The sequence below is a fragment of the Sciurus vulgaris genome (genome assembly GCF_902686455.1).
Source record: "Sciurus vulgaris genome assembly, chromosome: 4".
Lineage (NCBI taxonomy): Eukaryota > Metazoa > Chordata > Mammalia > Rodentia > Sciuridae > Sciurus > Sciurus vulgaris.
This window is the reverse complement of record NC_136464.1, coordinates 161,622,193-161,638,956: the sequence shown is the minus strand read 5'-3', so window position 1 is coordinate 161,638,956 and position 16,764 is coordinate 161,622,193. Positions and strand designations below refer to the sequence as shown.

At 35.7% G+C, this 16,764-nt stretch overlaps 1 protein-coding gene across 1 annotated transcript; it reads left to right on the top strand.

The window, feature by feature from the left end:
* Positions 1-423: 423 nt before the first annotated feature.
* POMP (proteasome maturation protein) lies at positions 424-15,858 on the top strand. Its single transcript, XM_079137013.1, has 6 exons — positions 424-613; positions 2,980-3,077; positions 4,370-4,430; positions 8,112-8,213; positions 11,031-11,124; positions 14,989-15,858. The coding sequence occupies exons 1-6, from the start codon at positions 611-613 to the stop codon at positions 15,054-15,056; spliced, it is 426 nt and encodes a 141-aa protein (XP_078993139.1). The 5' UTR covers positions 424-610; the 3' UTR covers positions 15,057-15,858.
* Positions 15,859-16,764: the final 906 nt, after the last annotated feature.

The following is a 16,764-nucleotide window of genomic DNA, read 5'->3' as shown; positions in this document are numbered from 1 at the left end:
ATATTTGTCAAATGATGACATTTACTAAGATGCAAGTCCTCGCCTTCCCTGATCCAGACCTTGGAGTCCCCATTCTCCTCTAGTCCATGGACGCAGTCTAGTCCTTCATTTTTTGTCTTAGCCTCAGCACATGGTTCCTAACATAGCAAATCTTTGATATATGATTTTAAAAAACAAATTGGCAAAAGCCTGTGTCCCGCTTTTGCCTTACTAGCTAGACAGTCTCAGGCAATGCCCACCCGTAAAAGATTTTGTATAAAATAATGCGATATACCTACAAAAGCAGATGACACGACTTAAAATGCCGAACGAACCGTAGATGTTTATTTAAAAAGCGGAGTTCGTGTCCTCCCTCCCCTCCGGCACGTCCCGTCCGCACCCCGCCCTCTCCCCAGCCCACACCCTTACTGCGCCCTTGGCCCTCGGCCCCTCGGGATTGCAGGCGTGGGAGCCCCGGCCCCGCGCGGCTCCCTCCAGCGACCCGCGCCCTCCTTCCTTCCTCGCCCGGACGGACGCACTTCCGGCGGATGTGGGGGGGCCGGAAACGGAAGTGAGGGCAGGGCCGACTGACGGTAACGGGGCTGAGCGGTGTTCCCTGAGCGGTGTGAACATGGTGAGTGAGCCTCCGGGCCTCCCGAACTTCAGGCGGGCTCGGCCCGATGGCCCGGCAGGAACAGGCCGCCACGTCCCAGCCTGATCCTGCCTGGCGGCTGTGGCCTGGGGACGAGGCCGGCCTCGTGCGCCAAGATCTGTCGAGTCACTGGGTTGGGGCGGGCCGGGGCTGCCTTTGGGGCCTCCGGGCTGAGGCTCTGTTCCCGCGAGCAGCGATTCGGCTTTATCCTGTTCCTCTTGCTCCTCTGTGAGTTTTACAGTCTTTGGAAAGGGCAAACCCGATAGAGCAACGTTCTGTGGCTTGTCACCTCCGACTACCCTTTCCTGAGGATGACCTCTGTTGAGCCCAGAGCCCTCAAAACCTATCCTCGCTTTTCCCCGTCTTGTTAACTGCTTGATAACCAACCCACAAGTACAGGTTGCAGTTGTATGATTCAGCCTTACTTCACGTTTTTCAGAGTTCGTAGTATTCTATGTTTGGAGGGAAAAATCAGTTTGTCAGTATCCGCTCTTGCCTCTCCTGTTTGCTCGCTCTTTTCTCTTTACTTTCTCTTTCTTTTCTATTTAAAAATTGTGATATTTTTAAAGACTCCTGAAGCACCTTTGCCACTGACTCTGACATCAGCAGTGCTGGTAGACCATTCATCCAAATCTAGAAAGTTTGTGTTGGTAAATTTTGATAATTACTGTAAAGAAGTTTGATAAAGAACCCAGATTTAACTGGCTATTAGGTTTTCACCAATTTGTTTTACTTTGCTACTTTATTAGAAACCTTAAGTATTAATCCTGATATTTTAAAGAAGGTAATTAGAAAGATAACAGTAGAACCCAGAGATTAGAATCCCTTTTCTTTTGCATAGAACTTTTTTTTAGTTGCTTACTGTAAAGCACTTTGGCAGTAGAACATCCATGTAAGACTGTAATAGAAGTTAACATTTGGAAAGCTACAACCATCCAACTCTAGTCCTGGAATGAGTTCAGCTGCCTGGTGCTAAAGGCCAGAAAAGTGTATGGTTTGCTAGCAGTCACAAAGTAGATTAGTGAGGATTCACACTAGATTCCAAATTCTTCCTGATTCCAGATTCTTTTCCTGATCTGCCATGACTGTATGTAGGAGAGTGGGAACCTGTTGTGCAGATTTTGAGTTCCACACTAAGGATTCTGGACTTTTATTATTCGGACATTGATATTGATGAATCAGTAAATTTGTGTGTGTGTGTGTGTGTTTTTTTTTTTTTGGAACCAGTTTTGGTAGGGCAAGTTGTGTATATTATGAAAACCTTGCTACACAGATTTGGAGAATGAGTGAGCCCAAGCAGCAAGACCCAGTAGAGTGCTGTTGAAATTTTCCCTGGACAGGCGTGGGAGAATGAAAAACCACTAAACAGGATAAAGTAGCTGACCAAACAAGTATACAAATGAATTAAAAAGTCAGAAAGCTGATTTCTCAGAATAGTTTTTCCTGGTATAGTGTAAGATTAGATACCACATTGCCTGTAGCTGGTTTGCATTTTTATGCAGAATTCCAGGAATTTTGTACTTAAGCAACCAGTAATTAAAGTCAGCATCTTGTGCTTTTCCTGTTGTAATATTTACTATGTTTTATTAGTTTGTTAATATCTCTTCGATAGATGAAGCTCTGTGAGGTAGATGCGTTCTTCAGCATCTAGCAGAGTAACTGGCACAAATAGGTACCTAATAAATATTTGGTATTTAAAAGTTTCATAGTATAAATATATAGAATGACAATGTATAGTTCCGAATGCTCCATTTTTTTCTTCTTAATTTTTTGTTTTACATTGCCTTGATGAGAGAAATTTGTAAAAAATAGGTTATGCATTCTTATAGAAACCAAACTTTCTGAAATTCCCTCTTTCTTTTATCTTCTGGACTACCTTTTTAATTGTCCTGTCTGTTCTTAATCCCATTTCTTTGTTTTTTGTCTGTAAGGAATGATATTCTCCAGGATTCTGTTCTCAACTTTTTCATTCTGTTACGACATTGCAACCTAAGAGAGGGATCTCTTCAGTGAAAGCAAATCTGATCTATCATTTTTAGAGTAAATGACTATCAATTTTAGAGTAAACGTCAATGTAAGACTTTACATTTTAAAATTTTGCCAGCATTTAATCTGTCAATCTTTAGAGATCAGCTCAGGAGTTCTTTCCCAATTTTGTTATTATTTCTTGTACCTTGTATGTTCCTGTTCTAATTGTCTGGATTGTGGACTCCTTGAGAACACAGTCCTTATCTTTTCTCTCCCTCTCTTGCTTAAAAAATGCCTTTTCTTTTTCTTTTTTTTTTCTTCATAGGTGTTCTCTGTGAAAAAAAATCTGTATTTAATAATGTTTTTGATTTGTGTTGTAGAATGCCAGAGGACTTGGATCTCAACTAAAAGACAGTATTCCAGTTTCAGAACTTTCAGCAAGTGGGCCTTTTGAAAGTCATGATCTTCTTCGGAAAGGGTACATGGCGGAATTGTGACTTTTAACTTTGTTGTATTAAATGTTTCTCTGAATTGTTTTCCACAAAATGCTTTAAATATTTTGATGGGTTATTAATGAATATTTAAATTGGGAGATAACAAGTAATATACCTTAGATGGAAAGGGAAAGAGGCTTAGATGTTTCCTGTAGTGGAAGAAGCATCTTCCTAGCATAAGGCATCCTTTTAGTATATGGTATCCAGTAGTGTCCTTTGGGAGGGTTTTCTTTTTGCTACTGGTAACTTGGAAGGCAGTTTGGCTCCTTATCTTATTAACTATTAGAGTAATTTACTTTTATTTGGGAGATACTAGAACATAGCAGTTAAGAGGATGAACTCTAGACTCAGACTACCTAGATTTGTAACCCAGCTCTGCTATTTAATGGATGTATGCTTTTGGGTAGGTTACTTAATTGCTCTGTGTCCCAGTGTCCTCATCTATGAACTAGGCTAATAATAGTATGTATCTTATTTTGAAAAATAAGTACGTTAATACCTGAAAAATACTTAAAACAGTACCTGGCATTAGTAAGCACTCAGTAAGCGTTGTCTGCTGTTTTTCTTCCCCCCTAGCTTTAACTCACGGTTTTGTCCCTTTATACTTTATGTTTCTGTGTCTTTAAAATATGTTTAGATACATGTTTCTGGTAGTTCTTTCTCTTGGCAGGTCACTTTTCTGCTAACCCAAATAGGGTTAATGCCTCCTCCCCCATAAATGTGTTTTTGAATTTTTAAAATCTAATTTTAAGGCTTTGCTTTTATTATGGTAGAATGGCATTCTTAAGCTGGTGTCTTGGGACATATATAATTTCTTACAGTTTTGTAACAAAAGATATAGTAATGATAAACACATTTGTTACATTCTTTCTAGATATAGAGCATTGTTTAGCAGCTCTAGTGATTGAAGTCTGGACCAACAATGTCTACAGTAAATGCATTTTTGAACAATTATGATATAGAATGTTTGACCTTTTTTCTTTTATTGTGTCTTATGAATTTTAATATATGCGTCCATTCCTGTAACTGTCACCATAGTAAAAATACAGGATAGTTTTATCACCCATATAAAGCTTTCTCATATCATACTTTTTATTGTTTGTGTGTTGACCCTGGGGATTTAACTCTGGGCCTTGTGCATGCTAAGTACTCACTCCATGACTCAGTTGCACCTCAACCCTTATGGCATACTGTTGTAGTCATACCCTCGATAGATGCAGCTTTGAGCAGTGGGTAGTGAGTGATCTATAATCTTTTAAATATGGTTTCCTTCCAGTTTTTCTTGTGTGAAAAATGAACTTTTGCCCAGTCATCCTCTTGAATTATCAGAAAAAAATGTAAGTATGTTACCTATGTTTTTAATTTTATCCTCTACTAGAAAAGTAGATTACTTTTAGTAAAATTTTGTGATTGATTAAAACAATTCTGGTGAGGATTTGACAATGAGGCTTTATTTTCAGTTTGCCTTCTGGCATAGACTTTTGAATTATCTTTAGACTGCTTCACTAAATCTCCCTTTCAACACATCCTTTTTTACCTATTTTACAGACAAATCTAAAGATTGGTCCATTTTTCTGTTCCTCTCATAATATTTTTCTCATTTAAAAAAAACAATTTTTTCCCTACCATTTTTGCTCTTGAGTTCTGAGTACTTTTCTCTAGCTTTGACCTCGTTGTCAAGCCTTGCATTTCCAAATTGCTGAGAGACATATCCATAGTTACACAGATGTCTATGGCATAATCCCCATTCTTAAGAAACTTTAAATTTAATAGGGAAGATAAGCAGTGGCTAGGAGGCTGCATAAAATGCTAGAGAAGACCAAGGATGCAACAACCACTTCTGCTTAGGGTTTTTGGAAGACTTTATTTAGGAGGGGAGTTTGAACAGTTTAGATTGGTGTTCACCAAGTACATGAATGGGAAAAGGTCACTCCCAAGGAGGGAATAGCATGTACAGATGATCTAAAAGCAGATTAAGAGGTTTTAAATATACATTTAGAATAAGAAAGCTGTATCTCACTCCTGGGGATGATGGAGTGTCACCTAGGTAACAGTTCACTTATTCCTTTCTTTCTTTTTCCTTCCTCTTTAGCAAGGGGAAAAATCTTGTTATATAAGAAAAAGTAGAACATATGATAGAATTATGAAGTAGAGGTTCAAATATGAGAAAATAGAACTCCTAGTTGCTTTTAGTGCAGTCAGGTTTTAGGCTCAGAAGTTAATAACCCAGAATAGACTGAAAAGCACGTATGATTATGAAACCATAGTTGATCATCTTTGAGAAATAATGGAGAAGTGAAAATTGTCTGTAGACTAAAGATGGATAACTGTTCCACTTTTCTAAAAGGGATCTAATCAAAAAGTAGTTTGTAGTAAATTGATCCCTGGCACTGTTCTTAAGTAGATTGCGAAGTAGATGACTGGGAGCATTTAGTACAGTAAGCAGTGATCACTACTCATAACAAGTTAATCTTTGTTCATTTTTTAAATTGAATTACCAAGTAGGCCAATCAAAGGATCAAATTATCCTCCCTGGGATAAACTTGAGGATAAGATGGTAGATTATGGACTGAGTAAGCGTGTTTTTGGTTGGCAACTGTACCCAGACAACAATGGCTAAAGAATTGTCAATTTAGAGGGAGCATTTTGGTAGGGATCTTGACCTCTACCTGCATCTTAGGTAGTATGGCGAACACTTAGGAAGGCTAAGTGTTTTATAGATGCTTGATGGTAACCATAGAAAGCATGTAAATTGGGTTTTCGGGGGGAAAAAAAATGCTTATGGGTAGTTCATTTTGACAAATTATTGAATTGTATCATGGAGGCAGAATAAAGCAAAAGGCTAGGCTAAAACTTTAAGAAAAACATTAATGGAGGTGAGTGTAAAGTTCTGCATTTGGGTTACCAAAAAAAAAAAAAAAAAAGTGAATTATACATATTTAGATGGGGTAAGCATGACTTACTGTATAAAACCTGACAATTTAATTGACTGTATGCTTATTATAAGCCAGCAAGTTGCATTAGCTACTGAAAAGACATTTTCTTGGCCTCTACTAATAATAAGACAAGGCTTAAATCAAGGAAGATTATATTCTCACTTTCCTATGCATTAGTCTGACCACTAAGTCTGGAATATTGGTTCTGTTCTAAGCAATACATGTTAAGAGACACTTTGACAAATCTGAGTGAGACTGGCCAAAATGGTGAAGAGTCTAGAAACTTCTTAGGTCTTTGGAGATTCTGCTTAGGTGTTCTCTCTCTGTACTTTTCTTTAATCACTTAACAGCTGTCTTTCTTCCCTCCATCCCCTCTCTCTTGAACTTTTGTAGTACTTGTTATTTGTTGAAGTTCTTTAGCATGGGTTGTGTAGTTGAACTACATTGACATCATGCTTATTAACTAAGTAAACTTGGACAAATTGCTTAATCGCTCTTAAGTTTTAGTCTCATTTGTAAAAGGGAGTTAGCAATAGCATTTTCCTTGCCATATTGCTACCCTCTAGCAACTCTCCATGATTGGAGCTGCAGTGTGACAGTGATGAATCAATCATCCTTATCATCTTTAACAGTGATTTTCAGCAGTAGGGGTATTTTGCACCCCAGCAGGAAATGTCAGAAAATGTTTTTTATCTTCATAGATGGCATGGCTGTGGGGGATTGTTAATGCTGGTGTCTGTTGGGTAGAGGTCAGGGTGCTGCCAAACATCCTATAGTACAAGAACTACTTGTTCCACAATGTCAGTAGTGGTGTCTTCTGTTTTGTTATGCATCACCATAAAACCTAAATTTGCACATGATTGCTAATTTATGTGTTGGTTGATAATTGCATTTTAAAAAAATTTATTCTCTTTAGACACACATGACAGTAGAGTACATTTTGACATATAATACATATGTGGAGTATATCTTACTGATACTTGCATTTTAACATCATATAAGTTGAATGCACTCATCAGAATTTATATAAATTGAATTTTTTGCATGAAATTATATTTATTTATCATGAGGGTAACTCTAAAGAAAATCCTTCAGATTATATCATAAAATATTACAAATTCTCCCTAAGGACCTTCTGTGAAAATTTTGCTATGTCAAGCTGATGTAAAACAGTATTGCTAGATATCTTATTTTCACATTTTTGTATTTGTGGCTCCCAGTCATATTCCAGACAAGCACTGATCTCTCAGTAGATTTTTGATGAATATGATTTTTTTGATGACTATTAGAAACAAATCTTCCAAGAGTGTATAGTATAATAAAAAAAAATCGCAAGAATTCACTTTATCTCATTATAATTATATTGGCTAATTCAGATCTTCAGTCTTTAAGAACTACTTTGGGAAACCACATTTTAGATCCAGAGTCATGTCAATTTATTTTGTCTGAGGAATATTAAATTAGGATCAAGGTTTCTTAATATCTGCTTAGTAAAAATAGGATTCCAGAAAAAAAAATTGCTAATTAGTAACCAATACCAATTGAATAGCCTTTTTAAAGGTACCCCCAAAAAAGACTGCCCTCCCAAAAGTGGAATTTAAATATTGAAGTTTAATTAACAACATATTACAATGTGTAATTATTTATTTTATTGAAGTCGGTTGAAATAATATGCTTTCATGCTTAGAAATTCTTGGTTAAGTTTGTCCTCTGTGTGATGGTTTCTGGATCTCAACTTATTTATGTATTTTCTTTGCTCTGCCAGTTTTGCGATATTCCTGCTCAAAAGCACTGAAATATAATTATGCCTTATAAGTATCCTTTTGCAAAGTGAAAAACATTCCTTAATTTATTAGTTTTATAAATCTAAAATTCAGGTAATAATTTTACACTGGTGAAATCTACCTGTAAGCTGGATAATATGCTCAGAAATGTTCCAAAATTAGTCAGAAGAAACTACTCAAAGTTTTAATTTTAGTTATGAATATTAAAATCTTTCATCCAAGTGTTATGTGTTGTATATGTATCAATCTGTTTTGAAAGCAGAATATTGAGTGTAAATACTTAATTTATCTTTTGTAGTTCCAGCTCAACCAAGATAAAATGAATTTTTCTACACTGAGAAACATCCAAGGTCTATTTGCTCCTCTAAAATTGCAAATGGAATTTAAGGCAGTGCAGCAGGTGAGTTTATGGAGCTTAGTTATGATTTGTCCTATTGACATTAGTCGAAAGACGCTTCTATTTTCATAATAGCAGTGTAAGTATTACTTTCTTTGTTCCCTTTTAACTTATTCTGCTTCCCCCTTTTTTAGGATAGAACCTTAATTCCTCCATCAGAGAATTAAAAAAGAGTTCATTAAATGAAAAACTCCCTCGACTTACAGGCTCAGTTTGGAAATCTTAACCTGTATCTACTGTTCATTGTTTTTCTGCTTTTTATGGGTTATGTTGAACTTGAGATGCTATAGGAGTATCCAACAGGTAGTATTGAGTTATGTAGTTTATATCTGGGTATACTTGTTGCAAAAGAAAAAGTACTTGGAAGTTGTTCCTTCCAAGTGTTTTAGAACTGCCCCCTACCTGTGTTCTGGATTATATTACATCACTTTACTTCAGGGAATTCCCTTTCTGTGGTTGATGCTTTCAAACTCTTTTTCTCCTTGTGGTCTCACCAGCAGCATTTACATATATTAAAATCTTGTTTGTCTTTTAAAATAAAACAAAAATTATGTAAATCCCAAATTTCTTCATGGAAACTTCTCTTACATTGTTTGCTTCTGCAAGTTGAACTTCTTAAGAAGTTGCCTAAGTTACCTATATGTGGCCCTTTCCCTCCTATACATTCAACCCACTGTATTCTGACTTCCATCACACTAGAAAATTGGTAAAAGCAATGTGGACATTGTTTATCTGTCATTTGATTTGAGCTCTCAGTAGTAGTATTTGACCCTCACGGCTTTTTGGCTTTTAAGAATGCCGCATTTTCCTGATGTTCCCCTCCTCTCTGAAATCTTATTCTCAGGTGTCTCTCTGTAGGTTCCTTTGTTTTGTCCATTCCCTTAAATGCCAATTTTGTTAGTACCCCATCTTTGGTCCTCTCCTCACCCTATTTCCTACCTGTTCCTATTGCTTTAGTTATTTACATGCTGATGGTTCCCAAGTTAAAATTCTTATGAGCTACAAACCTACCCACTTTTCCAATTGGAAGTCCTACAGGTACCTTACATTTCACATGTGTAAATACAGAATAACTCATCATTCCTTGCATACTCCATATCACATACGGATAGATTTCTCCCTTGGGCAGAAATGGAAGTATTGGCCTTGGTTATCTCACTCAGTGCCTCTTCCCCAACTCCTTCACCACCTCTCTTCCCCAAAACAGCCAGCACATTATATGATCTTCTCATCATATCCACTATATCTGCTATGCTGATTTTTCACTGAGCTACAACCCTGGCCCTTTTATGTTTTATTTTGAGATGGGGGTCTCACTAAGTTCTGAGGCTGGCTTTAGACTTGTGATCCTCCTGCCTCAGTGTCCTGAGTCTCTGGGATTACAGGTGTGTGCTATGTACTGTGCTGATTCTTAACCTGCCTTGCTTCATCTGGATTATGGCAACATTCACCCTGCTGCCCCTCAAACCTATTCACACTGTAGCCAGAATAAGCTTTGTAAAACAAATTTTATCATGTTACTCACCTTACTTTGCCCTCAAAGTAAAACTCAGCTCCTTAATGTGACTCTGTTTGTGAATTGGCTTCTTTGAACTGTTTCCACACCTTCCTAAACTACCTGCAGTTCCTGCTAGCTTAATTTATAGGCTTTTGTTTCTGTTTCTTTTTCCTCTCCACTTTTCTCCCCATTTCCCTTTTTTCTTTTTGGTTTGATAGACTAGAGAATTTTTTCCACATTATAAAGACTATATAGTATTATAGGCCATTAGTAATTGAAAAGCATTAATGCCTTCAGTCTGAGTACATGTTTTGTAAGGGAAAGTCTGATTATAACTATCTCCTTAGATTCTGAATGTGTAATTGTTTGCAAAATCCTGCTGTCATTAGTCATTGACCATCTATTACTCTTTTGGAAGTCTTTTGGCAGTATCCAAAAGTATCTGCACTGATTTCAGTTACAACTGCTGGACAACTAACAAGAACAAAGACTTGAAATTTTGGATTGGCTACATTAAACTTTGTTGTGTAGTGCCATATGCCATGTACATAATTTTAAAGTTTTAGATGAGGAAACAGACTGGAATGGGTCAGATAACTTGGATAAAGCTATGTGATTGGTTAAGTGAAAAAGTCAGAATTTGAATCCATATTGTTCTGCCTCCAAGCCCATGTTTTCTTCACTATATTGTACTTGGGTACCAGTCTATGGTGCATTAATGTAATACTTGAAAAAAAGAGATCACATTGATTCAGGGAGACATCATATTTTTAAAGGCTTCAAAAGTGACTTTGGTTGACATTTCTGGTTACCATCACTGTTTGAAGGGATATACCTAATATTTGTACTATGAGTTATACAAGACAAAACACAAAATGAAATAATTCTTTTAGCAAGTAGAATAATGTTTTCACTGAATTGGAATTTGTTCAAGAATTTGATCATCCCATGTGTATCAGGAACAAGCCAAGGTGTTAATAAACTCTAGGATTTTCATCTTATCATGTCATACATACTGTAGTTTTCCTGGATAGTAGCCAAACTTCAAAATATGTGCAGACCTGATGGGATTAAGTGTTAATATGAGCTACAATTTCTGTATCTTGGCATATTTTGAAAAAAAAAAAATCCTGAGAAATTTTTTGAAAGTTTGATTTGTATCTAAAAAATGAAGTGACTTTTTTCTTCCTCACTGGTTAAATTACTATTTTGTGAACTTTTCAAATAGAACAAAAAATATGAAATCAGATTTCATATTCACATCTGGCTTTTTCCCTTGGTTTTTTTTTTCCTAATTTTGCTCTTTCCTGCTTTTCTCAAAGGTTCAGCGTCTTCCATTTCTTTCAAGCTCAAATCTTTCCCTGGATATTTTAAGGGGTAATGATGAGACTATTGGATTTGAAGATATTCTTAATGGTAAGTGTCATTCAGCATCTTTTTGTGGAACTCTGTAATATACAAAGTCACAACTGCAAACAAAACAATTCTTGTGTTGATAGAGCTTACATTGATTGAATTCACTTGTTCTTATTCACAACAGTAAGGTAAAATTTAATGGTAATAACTGTCCTTGAACTGTTTTTAAAGTGAAGATTGTTCTTGTGAATTCTGTGGTCATAGCCATTTCAGTCAAGATGGTCATTCATTTCATGTTGTAAGCATCAAATCTGATGTGTTAGTCTGATATAGTAATCCTCTGTTGGTTAAACAATGATTGTTGTTTCAGTTTTCACAGCATTTGTAGGATGTAACTAGTTTTTAACATGACTGAAACAAATAAGATTAAATTTTTCTATATTTAAATAGTCCCCATAAATAATTTTTGTGTTTCATTAGGTGGTGAGGAGAGTGTCATTCTTAACAAAATCCCTAAGTGATTGTATTATGTGTAAGATTAATGACTTAATGAACAATGAGCAGTATTCTCTATTTTTTCTGGTTCTGAGGAAGATAAACAAATAGAATCTTGTGCAGTACTGTCTCTACTCTTAAGCCCTGCAGTACAGAAAAAACGGAAAACTCAACAACAGGATTAAGTTTTATTAGTTTTGCTTGACTGCTTATGTCTGGTAAGGAAATGCTGTGGACACAACCGAAGTCTAGTGAGTCTCTTTGGGAATCTTCCCTGAGGGAACTTTTTGAATGCAGGAAAGCCTGGATTTCTAAGCTTTTTTGAAACTAGTAAGGTGATAGGTCTGCATATTCTTTTTTTTTAAGTTTCTACCCTCAGTCATCACTTACATTGTATTTTTCCCATTTTTTTTTTATTGGTGCATTACTATTACTTTTATTTAGCTACACAAATACATTCATTTGAAAATATGCTTCTGTAATTCTGTACCAAGAAAGGAAGAGGAACTTACTGAAGATTTATTTAATCAATTAAATATATGTCAGGCATTTGGGCTAGGCTCAGTATCCAATGGTGAACAAAGTAAGTATCTTCTTTCTAATTGAGGCAGATGTTAAGCAGAGAAAACAACTGACATATAATTAGAAATTGTGATAAATTCTGGGAATATGACATTTCCAAGTTAATTTCTGAAAGATACATGAATTAGTTGAGTTAAAAGTAAAGGAAAGACTTTCAGGCAGAAGAAATAATATGTCCAAGGTCTGCTGTAGCCTAACAAACTAAAGAACTCTGAAGGGTTTGAGCTTTTACCTACTTATAAGCTAACAAGTTAGCCTGCCGTGGTTTCACAGACACTGGCAGAAGCCACCAGACTCCTGGAAACAAAGGACAATTTATTACTCATAGCAATAACAAGAGCCAGAGTATCAGCATTTCTTTTGGTTTCCCACTTCCCACAGGACAGCATGGTAACAGAGGGTCAGGCAATGCCTACGTAAGTGGTGTATTTTGTTTCTCAAGAAGAACTGCATATTCAGGTACCTGAATCTCAGAATGGACATGAAATCTGCCCATTCTGTGCGCCTTTGCTTTGGCTATGCACTTAGGAAACAGCCTTTAAAAGATAGTCCAGAGCAATGGCAATATCTGTGCTCCCATGAGTTGCAGAGTTGTGAGAGACCAGTCGAGAATTGTCTCCTAGTACACTTGAGAGCACTGTAAGAAGACTCATATGACTGGAGTTTTTGAGCAAAATAGAGTGGAATAATGCAAGGTCTTTGACCTAGATAGGGAACAAATAAGCCAAGGCCTGCAGACCATGAACAGAAGCCTGGAGTTTATTCATATTGCAGCTCAAAGCCATTGAATGGTTTTAAGCAGAGGTGTAAAGTGATATAATTTCATGTTTAAAAAGTCTTTAACTGTCTGGTGGACATCTTGTTTAATTAATTCCTTGCATCTCTCTAAGATAGTTATTAAGCTGGAAAGATACCCCATTGTGGTAGATGATTTTTTATCCCAACGAGACTACTGCATTGCCCTTTGGGTGGTTTACCTTTTGTGGGTAACTACATAAGATACAGGTAACTTAGAACTTAGGTTCTTTCTTCTGCTTAGAATATTTTTTTCTCCTCACTTTTCAGATTCCATCTTTAATGTCACTTCTTCAGAGAGGCTTTCTTTGACTACCTAAAGTATCCCCATTCTCTTTGTCATCTCATCTTATATTAATTCTTTGTATAGTACTTCTTGATATTTGTCTTGTTTATTTGTAAGGTGCTTGTTCCATAGTGTTTAAAGCTCTTCCATGTGTACCACTCTCATCAACAACTCTGACCCAGAGTATAGTTTTAAGTCTATAATGAGGAAGTAGTTTGTTAATATAAGTACTGTATGAAGTCTGTTGGAGATAAAATGAAATTTTTGCTTATTCCTCAGTGAAATACTGGACCAAGAAAATTCTGTTCATTTAACCAGGAGGACCACTGGTAAAGTCAAAAGTGGACTTTGTCTTAGTGCTTTTCATTCACTTTAGTCCTTTTCACTTTTAAGATGGATAAACCAAGGCTCATTGGTCCTCCCTCAGTCTTACAGTGAGTTCACAAGACAAAACTGATGCTGAAACCTCACTCTGCATACCTTGTTTTCATGGTGTGCAAGGGATAGCTCATTCTTTATAAAGAAAGATGTTTTAAAAAGTAAAGTTAAAAAGAAAGTTGTAGTTAAATAAATGTTCTGTGCTTAAGAATTTAAAACTTTACCTATGAAACTCAGATTTCTCATGATTATCCAGATCCTGTTTCTGTGCCTCATTCCTTAGTTCCCTGGTGTTACTTTTTTCTTCTAGACTTTTTTCCTGTGTCTTTGTAGAAATACGTATAGTCAGAAAATACTTGGCATTGCTTTGTATTTATCTTTTTTATTGTTGTTTTGGTACCAGGAATTGAACTCAGGGGCATTCAACCACTGAGCCACATCCCCAGTCCTATTTTGTATTTTATTTAGAGACAGAGCCTCACTAAGTTGCTTAGCACTTTGTTCTTGCTAAGGCTGGCTTTGAACTTGGGATCCTCCTGCCTCAGCCTCCCAAGCCACTAAGATTACAGGCATGCATCACTGTGCCCGGCTACCTTTTTCTTTTTCTTTTTTTTTTTTTTGATAGGTATATACAGTTAGCATTGTACTGTGTATATCTTGAAGTACATATTATACTCTCTCACACACACACAAACACACACATATATATGGTTCTTATTTTTTCATCATCCATTAAACAAAACAGTGTCTATAGACATATTTGCCTTTGCTTTGTACTCATGTGTAGGCATCTTTTAAAAAGTTTTATAGTTTGAATGCTTGCAATGTATACAGCAGTTTATTACTAATAATCATGGCAGTGTCACTAAGGCTGCTTTTGTGGTGTAACAGATGTGGAGTATTGACAGCTGAACTGATGTGATAGAATAATCTCCAATCTCTTAGGTAGTCCAGTAAGGAAACTTCGACATTGGTTATACTGAACGGTTATTCTTGATAATCACTGTTATAATGTGAATGGGAATTCTTTTTTTAAGAATCTTGAAAAAGGAGAACTTTTCAATCTGTTTTTTCTTTTTAAATCAGCTATATTGAGATATATCTGACATGCCATTTCATGAACCTGCTTTTAAATGTACAGTTCTGTGGATTTTAATAAGTGCATTTAGCTGGGTTCCCCCAATCAAGCTGTAGAATGTTTTCATTACTCCAGAAAGTTAACTTGGTCCCTTTGTGTTAGTCACCTAACCCTGACCCCAGGCAACCACTGTTCTCTTTTCTGTCACTTTGGATTAGTTTTGTCTGTTCTCAGTTTTCATGAGAGTGAGGTCATTGAATTTATCTTTTTTTGAGAATCTTTTAAAATGTTTGTTTTTGTTTGCTTTCAGATCCATCTCAGAGTGAACTAATGGGCGAACCACATTTGATGGTGGAATATAAACTCGGTTTACTGTAAGATAGTGTGCTGTTCATGAATCAGAGGGGTTTCATCTTGTTATAGTTGTCTTTTGTTATAATTCGATGTATACAACATTAAAAAGTACTGACACATGAGATTCTGCCTAAAAAGTATCTGTGATTATTTGAAATTATTTGAGTCTTCAATTTATGACCATGTGACAGTTGAAAGCACTAAAGGAAGATGATTTTCAAGCTCCTAATTTATATTGAAACCATGACTTTCTTTGTCATTCAGAATTCTTCTTCAGGAATATTATAAACTGTCAACAGGTTCTAATTCAACCTACTTTCTAGATATTTCAATATTAAGTTTAATATTTAAAAATAACCAGTATCAATATTTCAGTCAACAGCTTCATAGCAACATCTTTCAGAATAAACATTTGTAATTGATTTCAATGACAGCACCTCAAATTGAGTACATTGATATTTATCATGTTTCAGTATAGTCTGTGAGAAGAATATTTGTTATATTGATGGTATTTTAGAATTATGGCTATTTGATTCTTCTATGATGAAAAGTGTAATTTCAAGGGTTTTGATTTTGTCTTTAGCTGAAAAATTAAAGCAACCAGCAGATGTAGATTAAACTCTTATACTTTATGGTTTTAATACGTGCTTGATATATGAGTAAGCAACACTGTTAAAGAAAAGTAAAACTCATTTTTATACATACTATACATACCTGAACGAATTTCATAATAATTTGTTTTAAGTAATTTTCACCATGATTCCTCTTCTTATGAAGTATTCTTTATGAACTTGCCATATAAAAATTAACGATTTTTAGAACATTAGTGCATGGGTCATTTTTCACTAATTCTAAAATAATTTTGATTATTAGTTTTTTAGGAGCATCTTTTAGGTAATTATTGATTTAAAATTATCAGTATTTAGAGACATTTTTGGTGTCACAACTTTAGGTGGGCTGCTGCTGGCATCTAGTGGATATGAGCCAGAAATATAGCTACAATGCATAGGCCAATTAATTTATGATCTTGTAACAAACTGAAGACACTAGAGAAATGACTTTAAATCTCAATTTTTATTAAAATGGTAGCATGGTAGCCTTCTATGTCTTAAAAAAAAACATTAGCAATGAATATTCTAGAATTGTCTGCATCTACAGTTTACTCTCTGCAACCAAAATTTATTTGGTTTAAAAATGTCAGTTTTACCAAGGTAGTCAAATCTTGATAAATCAGATGATAACGTTTAAAAAACAAACAAAAAAAACCTCTTTTGCTTTGGTTTTGAGATTAAACTTAAAATTGTCTTTGCCAATTCACTCTATACCTAAACAATGAAAAAATATAGAAATAACAAAGGTTCATTAATTGATTATTTCTAGATATATTTGCTTTCAACTACAGTTGGAGATTTTTGTTGCCTTGTTGTAGAAAAAATACATTCCCCTCCTGACCAGTAGAGGGTGTTATGAAGTTAATGAGTATAGTTTGAATGGAAAATCTGAAGTTTTAAATTTAGAAAATGGTTCTCTTGGATAGTGTTTACTTTCTGACGACCTTTTTGCTTCCTCTCTTTTCCTCTTTCTTTTTTTTATGTCATCGGTTCTCATTCCTGAATGCACATAAGGACTAGTCTAGAGTGGATCCTCAGAAGCACGTTTTTGAGACACTCTTCTGGGTTGAGACCCTTTGATTTACATGCCTGCTTTTCTTTTCTTACTTGCTTTCCCTTCT